Source organism: Phalacrocorax aristotelis, chromosome Z (assembly GCF_949628215.1).
Source record: "Phalacrocorax aristotelis chromosome Z, bGulAri2.1, whole genome shotgun sequence".
In the NCBI taxonomy this organism is placed as follows: domain Eukaryota; kingdom Metazoa; phylum Chordata; class Aves; order Suliformes; family Phalacrocoracidae; genus Phalacrocorax; species Phalacrocorax aristotelis.
Genome location: NC_134311.1, coordinates 46,731,521 through 46,749,899, shown reverse-complemented (window position 1 = coordinate 46,749,899; position 18,379 = coordinate 46,731,521). Strand labels below are relative to the sequence as shown.

At 36.5% G+C, this 18,379-nt stretch overlaps 1 protein-coding gene across 3 annotated transcripts in view; it reads left to right on the top strand.

The window, feature by feature from the left end:
• The window catches only part of CCDC171 (coiled-coil domain containing 171), a 162,743-nt gene extending 145,610 nt beyond the window's left edge, over positions 1 to 17,133 (top strand). For 2 of the 3 annotated variants that reach the window (XM_075078194.1, XM_075078192.1), the window contains one exon: positions 16,626 to 17,133. In XM_075078194.1, the coding sequence (XP_074934295.1) occupies positions 16,626 to 16,667 (42 nt within the window). In that variant the 3' untranslated portion in view covers positions 16,668 to 17,133. The remainder of the gene's footprint in view (positions 1 to 16,625) is intronic. The other variant, XM_075078193.1, reaches the window with a different exon arrangement.
• The last annotated feature ends 1,246 nt before the right edge of the window (positions 17,134 to 18,379 follow it).

Genomic DNA, 18,379 nt, shown 5'->3' with positions numbered 1-18,379 from the left:
GTTGCAGTAATAAGTAGGCTTTGAACTGAGAGCTTTTAAGTGCTGTACTGTGCAGTAGTATAATCATAAGCAATTACTTCGTGGGTGCTGTGGTGCAACATTCATCACATGGCAAGCATGTAAATCCATGGTGTCTGCACTGCCAGAGTTTGTAGCTGCAAGCAGCAAGTGTTGTGGGGATGGGATGCAGTGAGATTGTATTTTCCAGTATGACCTGACATATATGAGGAACTGACAGAATACAGTTCATTATAAAATTTCTCCAGAAAGTGTTTTCATAGCTTTCAGCCCTGAGATTTTGTGCCTGATGTCAGTACTGCTGTGAGAATTTTAAGCATTTAAACTATTTGTTTATCAGTTTTGGCAAACAAAGCCACTCTTATATTACAAGTGGTCAGGTGTTTCCCAGATCCTGAATGTGCAGCTGATCTGGTGATATTCATTCCTTCTACTGCTTTCACTTCAGAGTCAAAAGAGAGTAGTAGAAAATGAAGGGGAAAATGCGTTAATTTATAAAGATGATGAAGAGAGAAAAGGTTTGTGTGCACCGGAGAAATGGAAATTTGGGGAGCCAAAAGGAAAACTTCAACTGAATGGGGGAGAAGATGAGTTTCACATGAGTGAGAGGGATGAAGTGAAGGTCTGTAAGAAGAGCAGAGTTCTCTAACTAACTGCGAAAACAACTGTTGTCTTTGGATGCTTCTCCTAACTGAGGTTGCAAATGAAATCACTCATTGCTTTATGTGGCTTTGCATCATTCTTACTTCTTTTTTCCCCGAAGTTGTGGCTGTGTCTGTCCTTTGTCTGAAAATGCCTAGTGATATCATTTGAAGTACTGAAAATACAGGATTTATAGGTTTTGGTAAGGTGAGAGAAGCAAGTAGAATGATCCTATGCATGAAAAATCCATATTTGTTGTTGAGATGCTAGTAATTGACATATGCTCTCATATTTTTATGTTGAAGAACACAATGTTAAGCAAAATGTACACTTTTCTTCCTACTTGGAGCAGTCAGCTCTCAGTTCTCATGATCTACTTGAACCCTGTTTGTGGCAGGGAGAGAGAAAAATATTTAAAACTCAAACTCATCAGTTAACTAAACCACTGACAGTTTCTTCCTACTTAGCCAGGCTAGTCAGGGCAGTGGTTTTCCATGTCTTTCCCCTATACCCTTTGCTTCCTTGTCACCAGTTCAACCTGTGTTTCAAGGCAGAGACCTGCATCAAACAGGGCTGCAATGTCTTACATTTATAATTATGAGGACAGAACTGGAAAGAGAGAAAAAAAAATATTTGCCTTTTCACTTGCTGCATAGGAGAAAGTCACTCGCTCCATCGGTGTCGTGTTAAATGTCAGAGTGCATCTTTCATGGGCCAGAACCATATCTCTTGTGTTAGGACATGGAATGACTGATGTAGCTGGGGGAATTCTTCCCAGATGTTGCAAGAAGCAGATAGGTCCTGGATGAAAACTCTGCTTGGCTTTTCCACTACTTCATGCTAGCCTGATACACAGATGAACTGAAAAGATTTTTTTTAAAGATTTGGAATTGAACTGGTTTTGTGAAAGATTTGGAGATACTAGTTCTTAATTTGCCTTGCAAAAAATAATCAGATTTGTTATTTTTATTGTTACCCTCTGTCTTGCAGTGTTTTCTTGTAAATGGTCTAGGAGAGATTTCAGTAAGATAGGGACCTCAAATAATTTTAACTTTTGCTCGGTAATGTTAATTACCAATGAGTGTTCCTAAAGTGATAGTAAGTAAAGAAAAATCTTACAGGCCCACAAGAATTTTCCAACAATTGAGATGAAAATACACATGAAAGAGTGGAAATATCAGTATAGGCAAAAATAGAAAACTGTGCGCTTAATATTTACTAAGCTTGAAGTCCTTACCAGGCTGGATCCACAAAGCAGTAGTATCTTCCAGAAACTATTTTTTTTACTGAAATATTTGCATTTCTTACCTGATTTTAAGTCATTGGGCATCACTTGCCAGCCTAACTGCATAGCCAAGAAATGCAGGTGTTCGAAATGGTCACCTTGTCATGTGGTATAGCTTACATAAGTAATAGTTATAAACAAACAGTATAAATCATGTCATTTAAACTATTTGGTTATTTATTACCAATAAAAATAATAATATGAAACCAATATTATAAATCACATCATGTAACTTAGAGCAAGGTGTTCAAAAACAGTTACAGTCATCTGACAACACATTTGCTATTTTGTAAAGAATACTTCCTTTTCTATGCAAAACTTTTTTGATAATATTCTAGGTATGTGAACTTTTAACTTGTCAGACTATTGTAACATATTTGAAAATTATAGTAATTTGATTAAAATGTTGCCTACAAGGCAAAAGGTTCAGTTAATAGAATCCATATGTAATTAAAATGCAGAACTAAATGTAATCAGACCCCAGTGACTGGTGCCTTCATATTGATAGTTTTACAATGGCCTCTGGGGTTGAAAGTTTATGTTAAAGTTACTAATGTAGCTGCGCTCCAGAAAAGGAGAAGGACAGTTTAGCTGTTTTAGATATGACAACATCATGAAGTGACAGTCACACAAAAATTGTTGATGGTCTGAATTTTAGGGGTATCTTCCACTGGCAGGTGGTAGAAGCACAACACTGCAGGAATGTACTAGTGAGAGAATTGCATTCAGCAGCAACACCGCTACATAAACATCCCCAAATGAAAGATCTTGCTGTGAGCAAGTAACGGTGTATTTTTTTAATAATATACTTACTTAATTTGTGTGAATTTGTGTTTGAATCATCTGAAAGTTATAGACACAACACTACGTACCAAGCCACAAAAGAAGTTTAAAAAAATTTCCTGAACTTAAAAAAAAAATATTATTTTCTCTGGACAGTTTTAAGAGTCGACATCCTGTGTTAGAGTTCTCTAATCATCACCAGCACAATTTACAATCAGAACACACAGAGAGCCAGTTCAGACCAGCTCATCTGTTGACTTTGGCAGAAGCCCTTAATCTCACTGTGTGCAGCTGCCACTTGAGAGCTGGGGACTCGGCAGAGAGCCGAAGGAGGGTGGGATGCAGGGTTGGTCAAGGCATGAACACATAGGCCTGCTTCATTTCAACAGCCGTACACTGCTTTTTTTATAGTCTTTTCATTTTACAGCCTTTTTTTAAAAAAAATAACCCTAAAATTAAATGAGGACCTCTCATGAGCCACTGTGCTCCAGGCATAAGAAATTGTAATGTCTGGCTTCCAGAAACTGTCCCGTCAAAATGTGCTTCTGATTAGGTGGCTTAATTACAGCTGTGAAAACAATGTTGATTTAGGCCTCAAGATTCCAGTGCATGTCAGCCGTTATTAGCTAGCCTTGGACTGAAGCCACCATTTTAAAACTCTACCACTAAAGTCACACACCGCCTGACAACTTTTTATTTAGGCAGAAATGTTGCCAGAAGCAACACATTTTATGCAAAATATTTTTCATTGTGCAAATTTCAAATGTGACACTGTTGATGGACATAAAATGGGTAGTTATGGGTGGACTTCACCATGTCCAAAACCTAACTTTTGCAAAAAAACCCCACCAAAACAAAACAGAACCCCCCTACTACCCTCCCCATTTAAAATAGTTTTTATAAAGTTTGACTGACATAATGCTTAATTTTAATTCCTTTAATTCAGTTTTATTCCAAATCCAGCATGTTGGTTTAACCACCCAATTTTATTGCATCTAAATTTTCCTGACAGTTTCATTTGCTGTTGGGAAATAAAATTGCCATTTTTGCAACATGGGAAATAATGGCTAGTTTCAAAACCAATATGTTTGAAACTTCCTTTGCCTGAAGCAGGTTAAGGCACACACTCAATTTACTTTAGGGTAAAAAATCTCATTAAATAGTTTTTAATATTTTAATATAATTTAAGTAACTGCTTTCACAGTGGGAAGGCCTATTAGGCCCGTGTATTTACACCTGCAGAGAGGTAAATATTTGGGTAATTAGGTGGTTTCCAATACTTCAACTTTTCAGTGTAGTTGCATAGTTAATGCTGTAAATACTGTAGATGGACACAATGTGTTCACTGCATTTAAACATTACATTTCCACTTGTACTATTTTGCTTTCAAATGCTTAAGAAAGACGTTTAAGTGGGTTGGGTTTTTTCCCCCTTCCTTTGTTTTGTCGGTTCTTAAAGTCTCCTTAATGACATGAATTAGCTAAGGAATGTGAGTGAATGTGTGTGGGTGTTAGCTCTCCGCAGAGGCTGGTGCTTTGGAAAAGCAAGATCTACATTCTCACTTCACAGTTGCCATGAAATTCCAAATGTCCATGCTGTGCAGTTTAATGGAAACCATGAAGTTCCTGAATGACCGCAGGTTTGTTCCGATGTTAAACACAAAACAAATCTTTCAAGTCATTGGCTGAGTTGCAAAAAAGGAGGGTCATGTTTTCAGGAAGCTAATCTCCTTTCCTTTTTTTCCTTCATGGTTTGCATTTCTATGGCATTAGAAATGTGTTTCTAGTGAGGTACTGGAACTACCAGCTCACAAACAAAGGTCCTAAGTTCCCAGGGCTGAACACAAGACACTTGGAACCTGAAGCTGTATTCATCTCTTATCCTAAATGCTCAGGCCAGTGCAACAATTGTACCTCCTAGAGCAACTAATTGGAAATTGATTTAGAGAAACTAATGATTTGGATAAGGTAAGAAGTCTAAAGTATAGGTTCAAGTTTGCCCTGTAAAAATTCATCATGCATTCATTCTCTGCCTGCAGCAGATTACCAGAGAAAAAAGAAGTGAATGCCAACGCTTCATTTTATCCAGTTTTTGAAGGAGGAATACTGGAACGAGCTAGTCTTTAATTTTCTTTGCAAAATGGTACATGGGGTTTCCTGAAACTGAATGTTTCAAAGGCCCCAGTTGCTGTGGAGGGCACCTGTGAGTCAGGGGACAGCCCTGTGACACCATTTCCCTTATTAGATGCCTTTGCAGTGGTCTTTCAAAATGTGTTTCATTGGTAATATGCAATGAGTTTTATTCACAAGCTGCATATGTTTGTTTCCTGTTTTCTACACACCTCTGTTTCTTTTGCCATCTTCCCACGCCTCTCAAGGTGACATTTTCAGCACATCAAATTAAAAGAAAATTTTGTATATTATTACATATACCATTAATGCTGCAGTAGAAATAAAAGTATTGGGAGTGCCAGATAGCCTGTTATTTTGACAACTGGATATTATAGACCAGGACATTTAACCCAGGGAAAAAGTTTTTACAAAAGAACAGAGCCAAGGACACAATTTTGTTGGCTTTATAGAAGAAAAGGAATATTCTCTACAAAGGCAGACAAATTCATTTCTTTCCAGACTCAAGAACTTTTACTCAGGCCAGAAGGTGTTTCCTTCTCCCTTTTGAAGAAGATATTTCAAGAAAGAGAGCTGGGAAGCTTCTCTTATTCCCAGCTAAACTGTGGGTTAAACATAAAGGGAACGTCTTTTTGTTCTGAGACAGTGAATTCACGAATAAATTTTTGGAGGGGATTAAAACATAGCCATGCCTGAATGAGTCTAGCTCAGATACTTAAATGGTGAATGAATCTATGCAATCCAGATTGTCATCTTCCTGATATTTTCTTGAAATTTGAAATTTACATCCTATGAGGTATACTGTTGTGAATAATTATTTTCTTGTTCTGATACCTGTGTGGTTTTGTGTGTCAAGCTAAATATGTAAAGCACTGTTTTAAGGAGAAAATTCAGTGCTGATCTTCAGGCACTAGCTTTGATAAATAGTGCAAGATGCGACCTGTGAGTTGCAATTCAATTGATCAGGATGATAGGTGGAAGGATTTTTCTTGTCTTTTGTGGTGTTTCTTATTTACTTTGTACCACTAGCTCACTGCCCAGTTCACAGGGAAAGAACACAAGAGAGTAAGACCTAGGGCAGTGTTTCCAGGAGTCTGCCTCTTTCTCAGCCAGCCTCAGAAATGCATATATGTGCAGCATGCCCCCACTTATAATGTAGTATGGATTCTACATGCACCCATTTAAAAAAAAAAAAAAAGGAAATAAATTTGTGCTGACATTTAAATGGATAGGGCCTGCATAATCTATTTAAGCATAGAAGTATATTTTAAATAGCGGGGAAGTATGTATTCCCCTCAAAAGATGTACTTTAAGTGTTTGTAAAGCAAAATCTTATGTTTAGAGGTGTATGTTACCCTCTGGATGGCAGGGAGATGACCAATGCCCCACCACCAGGGAACGCAGTGCCAACTCGTGGACAAACTTTCCCCCACAGGAGACTACTGTCTCTGATGCTGTATCCCCTCTTGCTCTCTGCTTCTGGTGTACTTTCCTTTCCGATTTTACAAGAAATTTTTTTTTAATGGAAGGTAAGGTACCTTTAAAATGCATAGTAAGTAATAAAATTTACTAAAAATATAGACAAGAATAGTGTGGTTAATCACCAGCAGAGCTTCCCTGCTACATGTGATGATATTAGGAAAGCAAAGTAACATTGTGATGATGCAATGATTCCATTTCATCCTTTTCAGATGGTGTAACTGCTTCAATTCCTACACCTTTTAAAAGAGGGACCCATGCAACCTTTAAAGCCACATTGCTTTAAGACACCACACTTTTGAATCTGGCCCTCAGCTGAAATTGGCACATAAACCCACAGTTCACTCAGTAAATGTCAGCATAAAACTGACAGTGCAACACTTGCCTCTCTTATATTTGTATGTTTACCAATATTTTGAAAGCCTTTTGTCCTATCTAGGTGCTGCAGGTAATTTGACAAAGAAAGCCCTTGGAGGCCAAAGCCACAATAATTAAATAATTCACTAATTTCTCAGCTTTGTTGAGTACCAAGGGTTTCATTTGGTCAGCTCATGTGGTAATCATATGCTTACAGTCAGGGACCTGTTAGTCTTCCAGACTCTGTGCGACATCAAGTTTTCTTTCACAGAGTGTAGTAAATGCGTTGCACTGTTTTGGGAGCCTGAGCATGTATTGTAATTGTAAGTGTCAGAACTTTGCAAAGCTTCCTGACACTTCGAGTCATCCAGTTGCATTTTAATTTGTGCATGTCAAAGCATCCTGTTGCTTTAGGAAGTTCTAGTTTAATTTAATAACTTATTGAAGTTTACTAGACTTTAAATAAAAGATTTTTTAGAAGAGCACAATCTAATTGGGAGCTCTGAATAAAGGAATTTGAGTTATTCTGGAATGTACAAGGCAGACTAAATTACCGAAACATCCCTGTGTAAAATGATCTTTTAAAGTTGCATTACAGCGTTCTTTTTTACAAACCAAACAGCTAAAGAAATGTCTCTCCAGGTCTTGTTCCATGCTCTCTATGACTCTTCTGATAAAAATTTTACTTGCCTGATGAAACTTGGTAGTGTTGTATGTGGTTGTGGTGGGTTCTGGTTTTGGGTGTTTTTTTTTTTTTATTTATTTTAACTCTTCTGTGCTTTCAGAACATACTTTTGGCATATGTATATGAAGGGATGAAATTCCATTAGAATTTTTTTAATGTTGATTCACTTCAAATATGATTGGTATGCAGGAAATATTAATTCTATTTGCCTAGTGGACTCACTCAAACTGCATGTTCAGCCTCACAGAAAGTGATGATCTAGTACCTGAGCTGAGAGCAGTTCTTAGAGGCTGATTGTGCTTAGGAATCTAATACGCATAAAAAGTTCTGTAGAAGGAATTATTACATTTTTTAATTTAATTTCAGTCTGAAGTATAACTGTATATATAAATTCAGCCAAAACCAATAGAGACAGTAAACCTAGCTCACCCACACTCAAGTTGTTTATAACTGATAAGCTTGATTCCTTGCCCAGTTAGTGTAATTTGGATCTTGCATTTACAGAAGACCTACATCTTAGCCATGAACTGAAATTGAGCCTAAAATACTTTTTTTTAGGCTATTCAGATATCAACTGATATTTTATAAGCAATACTGCTGGAAAGCCAACTGTTTTCCCTGACCCTTACTGTTTTAAAGCTACCCTTTAGAACTCTATTGAATATACACTGCTTCAGATAGTGCACACAGTTTACAGGAGTAATTCCCTCCTGAAGTTACTTCAGCTAAGTTTTACTGGGGATGAATGAGCATTAAAGTGCTTGGTTGGGATAAGCAAACAAAACTTTGAAAACTCTCCCAAACCTACAGGGAGCCAAATGTAACCTCTTCCCAGTGAATCTTTCTCTAAGCTAGTTTATGGGAGAGGGGGATGGAGCCCTTATCAGGATTTTGGCTGGAAGCTAGCAGGCTACACATCTGCAGTGGACGGTCCAGAAAACATACGCTGCATTGGCCAGTGCTAAAAGGGTAGAACCCTTTGTCCTCCTAATACATTGGTGGTTTTAATAATAAACATTCATTTTGAGAAAAGGAAGTTGACAGTCGTAATAGTTGACTTCTAAGCATGTGGTATAAGTCAGTCTTAGAAGATGTTTTTAAGAGGCTACTCAGTTTAATACAGTTATTTAGATGAACTGAGATTCAGATTAGCCTGTAGCCTAATGCAAATGTAGATGGTTTTACTCAGCATGTAAGTGTTTGTCTGTATTTTGTATAACAGATTACAATCAGTCTGTTTTTCAAATAGGTGCAGATAGGTTGCATCCAGTTTATGATCCTAATTCTGTTGACTCCTAAGAGCTAACATCAATCTGCTGTTTGTTAGGGGATGCTAAAGGCTGTCAATTCATGAGATTGGCATTTCCCTTCTCACTTCAGGATTATGGACAACACCAGATTATTTTCTTGCAACAAAATGGACTAAAATCACTTTTTGCTCACCTGAAGGTTTTTGGAGAGATCTGCACTCTCCAAAGGTCTCCACTAAGAGACCTTGTGTGTCTCTGGCACTTCATTTTAAGTCCAAGTAATAACACTTTCCCACTTGAAATCTGAGTGATATGTTCACTACATTTTTTTTCGTTGCTGCAAAATTACCTATTTTTGCATCAGCAACCTCTGCCAGAGGTGTGCGAGTTCCAAGCCTTTATGACTTGCTTCTTTTCACCACCTTTCATAAATATAAGTCAGTCCTATGCCCTTGCCATAAATTCCTGTTGAGAGATGTACCTGCTTTACACCTCAAGCTGTATATTTTCTTTTTGTTTACCTTCCTTCATGCTTATGGCTTCTCTTGAGCTTCTACTTTCTACAAACTGGATGTCTGCTTCTCTTTATGAAAATCACATTTCTTGTGTGAAAAAATGCCCTTTCAATGGTTTTTAGAGAGAACTTCAAGGGGACTTGTTGCTGTAGATATGCTGGGAAAGCAAATAGGTGACATAACCTTTCTGATCTTGCTGTAGTTTAGCAAACACCAGAATCTAAAAGGGCTTCTTGGATAGGCTTCGAGTCTTGCCTTGCTGGAGTTCTAGTATTTGAAAGCCATAAGGCCACCAGAAGACATTTGCTACAGCGACTCTCCTAATTCCACTGTCCAGACACCAGTGCTCATCCAGACTGGTCCACCCTTGGTTAACAGCGTGCCGCTTCAGCAAAAAGTGCTTGAATAGCATTGGTACTTATTGCATATTGGATTTTTAAGGGCCTTTTCTGACCTACTCCACATATTTAAAACAAATACACTTGAGAGAAGAAGTGAGCAAACTGGAATATTCTCAAGGCATCTGTCTGCAAAGTAAGAGTGAGTTCCATGTTTGTTATCATTTTTATATAAGCTATCAGGAGAATACTAAAATGTTGATTTCAATTTTTTAAATAGTTAATTTGTTTTGTTAGCTACATAGATTTTTATTTCTGAATATTATTCCTCAAAATATTGCATATTTGGCAGAAATCCATAGCAAAGATTAATCTCCTGAATGCCTAAAGATTTTTTAATGCAAGAAAGCTGAATCATAAAGACACTTTCATTGTTCCTAGACCTTTCTCCTTTATGTTGTTAAATGTTACTGTTAGAAATAATTACTTTTTCCCTCTTATATCCATATTGCTGATACAGTATATCTTTATTAATTATAAAGTGATTTAAGTATTTTACTGTATCAGTGTAATTTCTTTTTTGCCAAAATGTTTATGACGATTAGGTCTAGGATTCTGCATTAAAATTAGTCTTTGGTAAAAGTTAGATTAATGCAACCCTGGGAGAGGTCTGCTGTCCTTGTCCTGTTTAGCAGCAGAATGCCTAAACTGCAGTTGCACCAGTTCGGAGCAAACAGACAAAAAGGAAGGTAGCTAAGCATTTTGCTGTTCGTGAGCAGTTAGAGGGCAAGCAGACGCCATGCACCTTGACCACCTATTATGAAGCTTTTTGCTGCCATGTCAAGTGAAAGCGAGTTAATTGGGTGAAGCTGTAGAGCATGTTAGGGGCATGGTAAAGGGTTGCTGTCTGACAGCTGGATGTCAGCAGAAGCTAGTGAAGTGTGGCTGAGAGACAGAGACCTGTCACAAAGTTCATGTGGACTATAGCACAGTTAGGGTGATGAAACGTGGTTCTGTCTCACTTTCTCCCTCATTGCATTCAAGTACCTTAAGATTTCACACTGTATGTGTCAACCCTTGTTCTCTAAGCTGTTTTCTCCTAACACCTCTGCATTCAAATGATTGGACAGAAGATGCTAATGTTTGGCAAAATGAATGTAAATACACTTTTTTCCTTTTTCTGCTAGAGCGGCAGTATACAGACAAAACTTCGAAGGCTTACGTCAGACAGTCACACTGTCTAGGAATTCAGCTGATGACTGAATACATTTCTCAAGAGAATATGAAGTTTGACACTTTAACTAGTTGGATAGGGACTGTTCTCCCACTAGCACTGGCAGAAGAAAAGGCTAAGTGGGGAGGTCTACATGAGCCGTTTGTGCCTCAGCATGGTGTTGTGAGTATGTTAGTCTCTGGTTGTAGTCACCTTCTCTTCTTCCTAGAAAGAAGCAAAGAGCTGAGAGGGATCCATGAGAGAGAGAATGAAAAGTTGTGGGAAAACTCACATATCAGGAAAGCCTTTCTTAGAAGCAAGAGGAGCATCAATTAAAGATAGGGTCGACCTTATACACTGATGTGAAACACAGAGAGGCATCACAAGTTTAGTAAGAGTTCAGTGCATCTTTCAGTGTTGTTTCCAACATGCAACACAACATAAGCTGATAGCTATTCGGGTTAGCTACTCAGATTAAAAATAAATAAATAAAAGTTGCTCCTTTCTGGAGAAAGTGGAAAGACAGTGTTGGGCAGCATGGGCAAAAAGTGCTAAAGAATTTGGAAACTTGGATTGAAATCAATACAGACTGAGCATTTCATCATGAAAATAGTGTAATACATTGTTTACCTAATGTTTTGGTATTATTAGTGTAGTGCGGAGCAATTGACCTGAAAATGGGAGACTTCCATGTGTGTTCCAGTGTAGCATCTGGAAGAGAAGCTTACTATATAGGCTGTATGGTGGATTTTGACCAAAATATTTAGAAATAATCAAAATTAGCAACGCAAAACCAAATTATTTGTCTTTAAGCCAACAAAACATTGAAGATAAGGTGTTCGTCTGTTGTGATAATCCTTCCAATCCCATGTGTTCTTCAAACATACCAGGTTTAAGTATGTTTGAATAAAACAGGATTTTCTTTTAGAAAAACAAATACAGTATTATGAAATCTTTCTCTTAATTGCATTTAATTGAGCCTCTAGAGTATGATTTCACTAAATGCATTAAACACTAAAGCATTAGAAAAGCGGAAAAAAAATTATTTCCAGGTATTTCAGACTCATATGTTTGTTTAAAAATGCCTGAAAGTGGAAGAGGGAATTCTTTGCTAATGAAAAAAGACATTAGTATTGTTGGCTAGCAGTACCCGAAGTGTGTTGTGTGTCTACCTTTCTGACTTAATTTGTAATGGGTTGGCAGCCCATTGAATTATTCTCTGATAGCAAATTGTTTGCAGAATCCAGGCAGGAGTGCTGACAATTAAAATTTATACCGAATGTTAAGCGTTTTCCTACTTCATGTCAGAGCACCAATTTAATCCTACTGCCTCAGCATACAGAATTGCAAAATCATTGACATGGGAAGCAAACTTTCTGGTTTTGGCCAGCATACATTCCTGTTGTGGAAAAGTTTGTTAACTAGTACTATATTGCCCTGACACCCACTAGTAATATTTTCCATTTTAAGCACCAGTTTCTAGCATTTTCATCAGTCTTATGTATTATTTATTTCACGGAGAGCGAGAAATGGCTCTTGGAACTACTTTTAACAAAAAAAGAATGAGCAGCATACTGGAAGTCCTTTGGCATTGTTTGGCAAAAGGCAACCCAGTTTTGAGAGCAGCAGTCTGAGAAGGAGGTTGTGAATGATCTGAAAATGTGTGTCTTTCTCTGTAGGGAAATAGGTTTTCCACATTTGTGCTGCAAAATGGTTGTTTCTTTATTACTTACTGGAATTGCTGTTGCCACAGTGAAATGATGCAATTGATGCTACAATGATAGCTTAGGTGGGAGAAGCTGAAAAGAACATTATTGGCCATTTGATTTGCTGTCTACTGTTATTACTGTGTATATGTATGTTCTAGAGTTGGGGTGAGAGGAATCAGTATCAGAAATCAATTTTGGAGAAATATATTGACTGTTTCTCACTTTCCCCCCATCCTACTCTATGTCTATGCTTACCTTACATTTCTTTCTACTATTGAGGGACTGTGCTACAGCCTTTCCAGATATTTTAGTGATTTCTAGAATTCCGAAGAAACTCCAGCTTGCTCCTCCCTCTGCATTTCTGTTTGCTGTCATGCATCCTCAAACATGTAAGCATCCTGTTATCTGGTGATTTCCCTTTGGTCTTGTAATCCAACTATTGTCTTTAATTTACCTTGAGATATAACACTGAACTTACTACTGCATCTGCATCATCGTATATGGAACCCCCATCACGGCCCTTTTATTTTGCCTCTTACTCAGTCATTTTCTGTTTTCATTCTAAGCAGTTTCATTACTTCCCGTATATCCAACCTTGTTATTCATAAAGCAGAAGCCTTAACTCACAAAAACTGTACCACTTTTTCTTATGATGATTTTTTTTATAATACAGAATTTTATATGTCATAAGAAAGTGGAAGGGAAGTTTGGGCTACTGTGTGTTGAAACTGAATATTTGAAAGCAGTTTAAAGTGACTATTAGTGGTGGGAAATCCCCAAACTGGAAGGAGTTACTGTTTTAACATACAAATAGAGGAGGGCAATTGGAAAGTTGTAGTGTGGTATTATAGTGAAAATTGTGGTCCAATAAAATTATCCTTGTGTAGACTTTGAAGGCTGAAACTGTTCTGACTGATTTGTGGCTTCAGCTCTGGTTATAGATTTTACTTCTACAATTAAAGATAAACAATCTACTTCTAAAAGTGAATTTCTTTATGTAGTTACCTGTTTGCACCACTGTCATAACGTGTGCATAGCCTTCTAATTCCAAGTGTCTAACTGTGCATATTATTCCACAAGTACTGATATATAAAAGCAAAATGAGGTGTCTTTGATCACATCATGATGCTTTTGAGTAGGCTGACATTGTAATAAAAATATATATAAGGATATAATACTTGATAGCATTACAATATTTCCCCACAATATCATACGTAATCAAGCAACCCACTATAAATCAGTCTTAACTTTGGTAAAACAGCTCATGTATCATGAGACAACTTGTAAACTAGATACTACATGTGGTCATAGGTTAGTCAAAGAAGAAAAACTGTAGAGAAGAATTGTTTTAGAAATCTTTTTCCATGTCTAATACTAAAAAATTGCTTGAGTTAACTATAGTTTAGAAAGCAATTATTCCATAATATAGACTAACCTTTCATATTTTGGTCTTTGGGAAAGCATGTTTTATGAAGTTAGGCTATCAAACTTTGAAAAATGACCTTAGGACGAGACCCATTACGATATTAAATATATATTTTCAAAGCATATTTTTGCTAGACATATTGTGTCCTAAATACCTATTTACCTGATGCGGTGTAACAGTTTAGATGGAATCATTTACAGCTTATCAGGTAAATAAAAGCGCTATGCTTAAGATTTACCTGAACAGACACCTTATTTAAGAAACATAATTCCTCTTTTAAAAATTACCTAAACGCATATTTATGTGATGGATTATCATCACAGTGCTGGCATAGTCATTTCAGTTTGTCAATTTAATATATGTTTTAGAAAGGTGTCTAAATACAATTATGTTGAAAGAGGTCTATTGGGGAAATTATAACTGCCTTTAAAATTCCTGCGTACGGGTATGTGGTCAAACAATGAGTGCTGTAACAGTTCATAGTGTTTTTTCTTCTAACCTATAGAATCCTGTTTTCTTGTTCATCATGAGTGTATATAATGATATTGGATCAAAACAGTTCTTAGGAGTAATAGCCAAGATTTTTTTTTACATCAATCACATTGCTATTAGGTCTGGTTTCCCTTCTATTCAATGAATAGTGTTCTATTCTTTGTAAGAAGTACAGCACAAGATCAGGATAACTAAAACAGAGCTTTTTTTTTTTTGCACAGCAGTGAAGCTTTTACTGTAACATAGTCTATTGACTTGCTGCCAATCATTAAGTTTCATACATTTTTTTGCAACTCTCAAAGGAAATCTGATTTCTTATCTCCTTACTGGGATTTTGATGCCATATTCTTAAAAAAACCCACCTCACTACATCTAGAAAAAAAGTAATATGAGAGTGTAATTGTACCATGTGATTTTTACTCATTATGATATGCTGATTGAGATGTTAAAAGCAGTACAAACCAATATGTTTAAATTTGTCTTCAATATTTATTATACAGAGTGAAACCTGTTTATAGCTTATACCTCATTGATTTCATTTTTTTACACACGGAAGTGTTTTTAGAACATCACAAGTTATTTGGGTATTTCAATATTGCCTTAATTTTTGTTATGAATGACTCATTTTAGAGAAAATTTTGGGTATGTGGTCAGCTGATTGAAGTGTACAAATAACAGACTGTTAAACGGTGTAATAGGTGGATGCCTAGGTGGATTGAGATCTCATTTCAGATGTGCTGATACAAATGCTGCAAATCTCATTTGTGCTTTGGCTTTTTAGTGGTTCCCATTCTGCATAGCACTGAACCTGGAAGGACTGAAAAGGTGGAGTGTTTCAGATCATACTTGCCAGTTCTGCTGGTTATCATATCCTCATCACCACCACGGTTTAGAGAAACTCACGACACTACCTCATTTTAACTCTCTACTTGAAGTAGTCATCTAAATTTGCTACTGTATGGGTTCTCAGTGAAGGTCTAACATAACCTAGCTGTTTACAGTAGCTGCAGTATGGCTTCTGGTGAATCAGGAAATCAAAAGAGGCCATATCAAAGGGAACTGTTGAAGTAGGTGTTAGAGGCAACCATTGATTTTTCTCCAGCAACAGTAACAGAGGAGGAAACGGAATCTTTCATGAATGTGTCTTTATACATATGATTGAGTCTGGATTTGTTGAAATATGAATATACATACACCCTTCTGCCTCTCTCTGGAGATCTATGAATATGTATATTGGAATGTGTGCCTCTGTATGTATGCATTTCTGCCTCTCTCTGTGTGTGTTTATATATGCATGTACTCTTCCTGAAACGCTGAAGAGAGTGTTTAAAACTTCAAATATAACGTAACAGTCTTTCAGTATCTTAACTTTTGTCTTTTCCATAATTATACTTTGCATGTGAAGTTTTCACATATTTTATGACCTGATGAAATAATTGATTGTTATTTCCACAGCTATATAGTGCATTGGGTAAAATGGTAACATAGTCTATTGACTTGCTGCCAATCATTAAGTTGCCCTTGGTAAAGGGTAGAAGAGCAATATGGCATTGTGTTTTCTGAAGTTTCTTTATTATTTTGGGTATTTAAGGGAGTACAGAGTGTCTTTATAATTTAAAAAAATTATTAATGCTGATATACTGGTATTATCCATAATCATTCAAAGCAGGATGCACAATATTTTGGTGTTGGAAGTTACTTAATGTTGAATTTTAACTGGTCTAATCTTCATAACTGACTGTATGTCAGGACTCACTGAAATATGAATCATGTTCCCCATCAATGTACATTCAGTATGTGTTCTCTGGCCATCTTCTAACAGGCTAACATTTGAAGAATATTAAGTGTTTGACTTCAACTGATGGTAAAATATATTTAAATGTAAATTAATACCTTCCATGGTTAGCATGGTATATTTTTCCTAATAACAGTGACAGGGAGACTGTAGAGTAAGTTTTTTTTAAATTTATTAAAAAAACCACACCCTAGAAATTATAATGAAGAGGGGTGAATGTTTTCTGTAAGTATCTGTAGCACCTCCAAGAAAGTAGGCTATTGTTTCCTAACACTTACTAGTGCAGAATACTTTAGTTAATGTCCTTTGTTCCTGCTTATTAGAGATTAATGTACATATTCAGGTACCATGTATTTTAAATAAGTGTTTGAAACACGAAGCAAACAATTACAAATATGTCATATACATACTATTGTGAAAGGCAAAATGAAAATATTTTCTTGCTTGTTTAACAGTAAATGTAGATTCTTTCTTGTTTTGTTTTTTATTATTACTTTATTTTACTCCAGGAATCAAGAGGGAATTCAAACATCACCATGGCTTCAAGCTAGGAATTCAGCCTGACCAGAGTTGTATCCCAGAATTTTTGGCATTGCAAGCTGAACCTGACACATCCTACAGTTTTATGCACAATAGAGTCAGTTCTCAGTCTTCAGTCTATTCCTTCAGCCTTAATGTCACATCCAGTCCCAAAAGAACAACGGAAAATGGATTTTCAGATTCTTCGTATCAATAATGTTTCAGAAGGAAAAAACTGCATTAATGTAAAATGATGCAATTAAAGTGCAATTTTGTTGCTACCTTTGAATTGTAGTTCAGCGTATGTATTTTTTGACATTAATTTTACATTTTTATGAAAATGTGCATTCATATGTTCACATTTCTGTGCTTCTCATTCTTTGCATACTGAAACAGGGTTTTTTAACTTTTATTTATTGCAGTTGTTCATTTTTTATGTAGTATATTTTTAAATGTTAAAGAAAAGAATGACACATTTTGGGTAATTTTCCTTAGTCTTAAAAAAAAAAATCAATAAGCCATTTTAGTCTCTATCTATCAAAGTTGTTTCATACTTGTCTATTTTAAAGCAGGACTGCAATACTTTAATAGGATTGAGAGAGCTATTTGAAATGTATGCCAATGATTCCTGTCATTTCATGGCAGCCCTGCCATGGTTCACTGAGCCCCCTCTTTTCTCTTGTCAGCTCAACTGAAGACAAGCATTTAGTTGCAAACTTTAAGCAGGTTGTGCAAAACAGAAATGATGTGACTGCTTCTCTTCCTGCACAATAATGTCACTGCTGGTCAATGTGAGAAGGTCAGGTTGCTCCTTGTAAAGCTACATGATACCACTTGCCTATTTGAACAAGTTAAGTTAACTGCTGAATCTGGTCCCTGCAGGCACTGAAAACTCACCCTTTTATCAAGTCTGCATTTCATAAGAAAGAACAATCGTGCAGGGAGAATTTCTGATGATATGTTTATGTACTTTATAAGGACAGTTCCCAAACCAGTGTTGCAGGTAATATATTTAGTTTAAGCTGAAAGACTTTAAAGTAATGGCTGTTTTGACCTTCAAATAGACTCCTTTTTTGTTGTTGTTGGTAGGACCCAAGAGTGACGCCCATCTTTGATGCTGACAGAATTTAAAGCAAGGCCATTGCCCTGCATTTTCTGCCTTGTAGCACACAAAAGTAAAATTGTATGTCAGGCCGAGATGTCGGGAAGCTGACAAGATGCCCCAGTGACATTTCAGCTGGAAAGAGCAAGTGTCTTGCAACCAAGTGGTCAAATATCAAATAATAGGTCAAGCAGGAAGGAGCTGAGTTCTAACCACAAAGAGGTTTCTGGTAACTTACTTGACAAGCTTTTGGGTGCTTTGTGGCTTGACAAAGTGATGTTCTGTTGGGTATCGCTAGACAGACTGTTCTTTATCGCCTTCAGAATATCAGACATTGACATTGATTAAACTCTTTAACCCTTAAAGGTTAAATCCTAACAGTTTCATCCCTGTGAATGAAGAACAAAAGAAAATTTGTAATATACCATATGTTTTCATATTAATCACTGAACTCCCCAGTGCTATTAACTTTTGATTAACTATGTAGTTTTTGACAAAGAGATTGAATGCAAAATCTATATAATAGATTGTTTCTCATTATGGGCCAGTGATACATTAGAAAAATAATATTATGCATTATGAAATTTGTAATTTCTTCTAATATGTCATATGTAGGATTTGATTTTAAAGTCTCCCGACTAC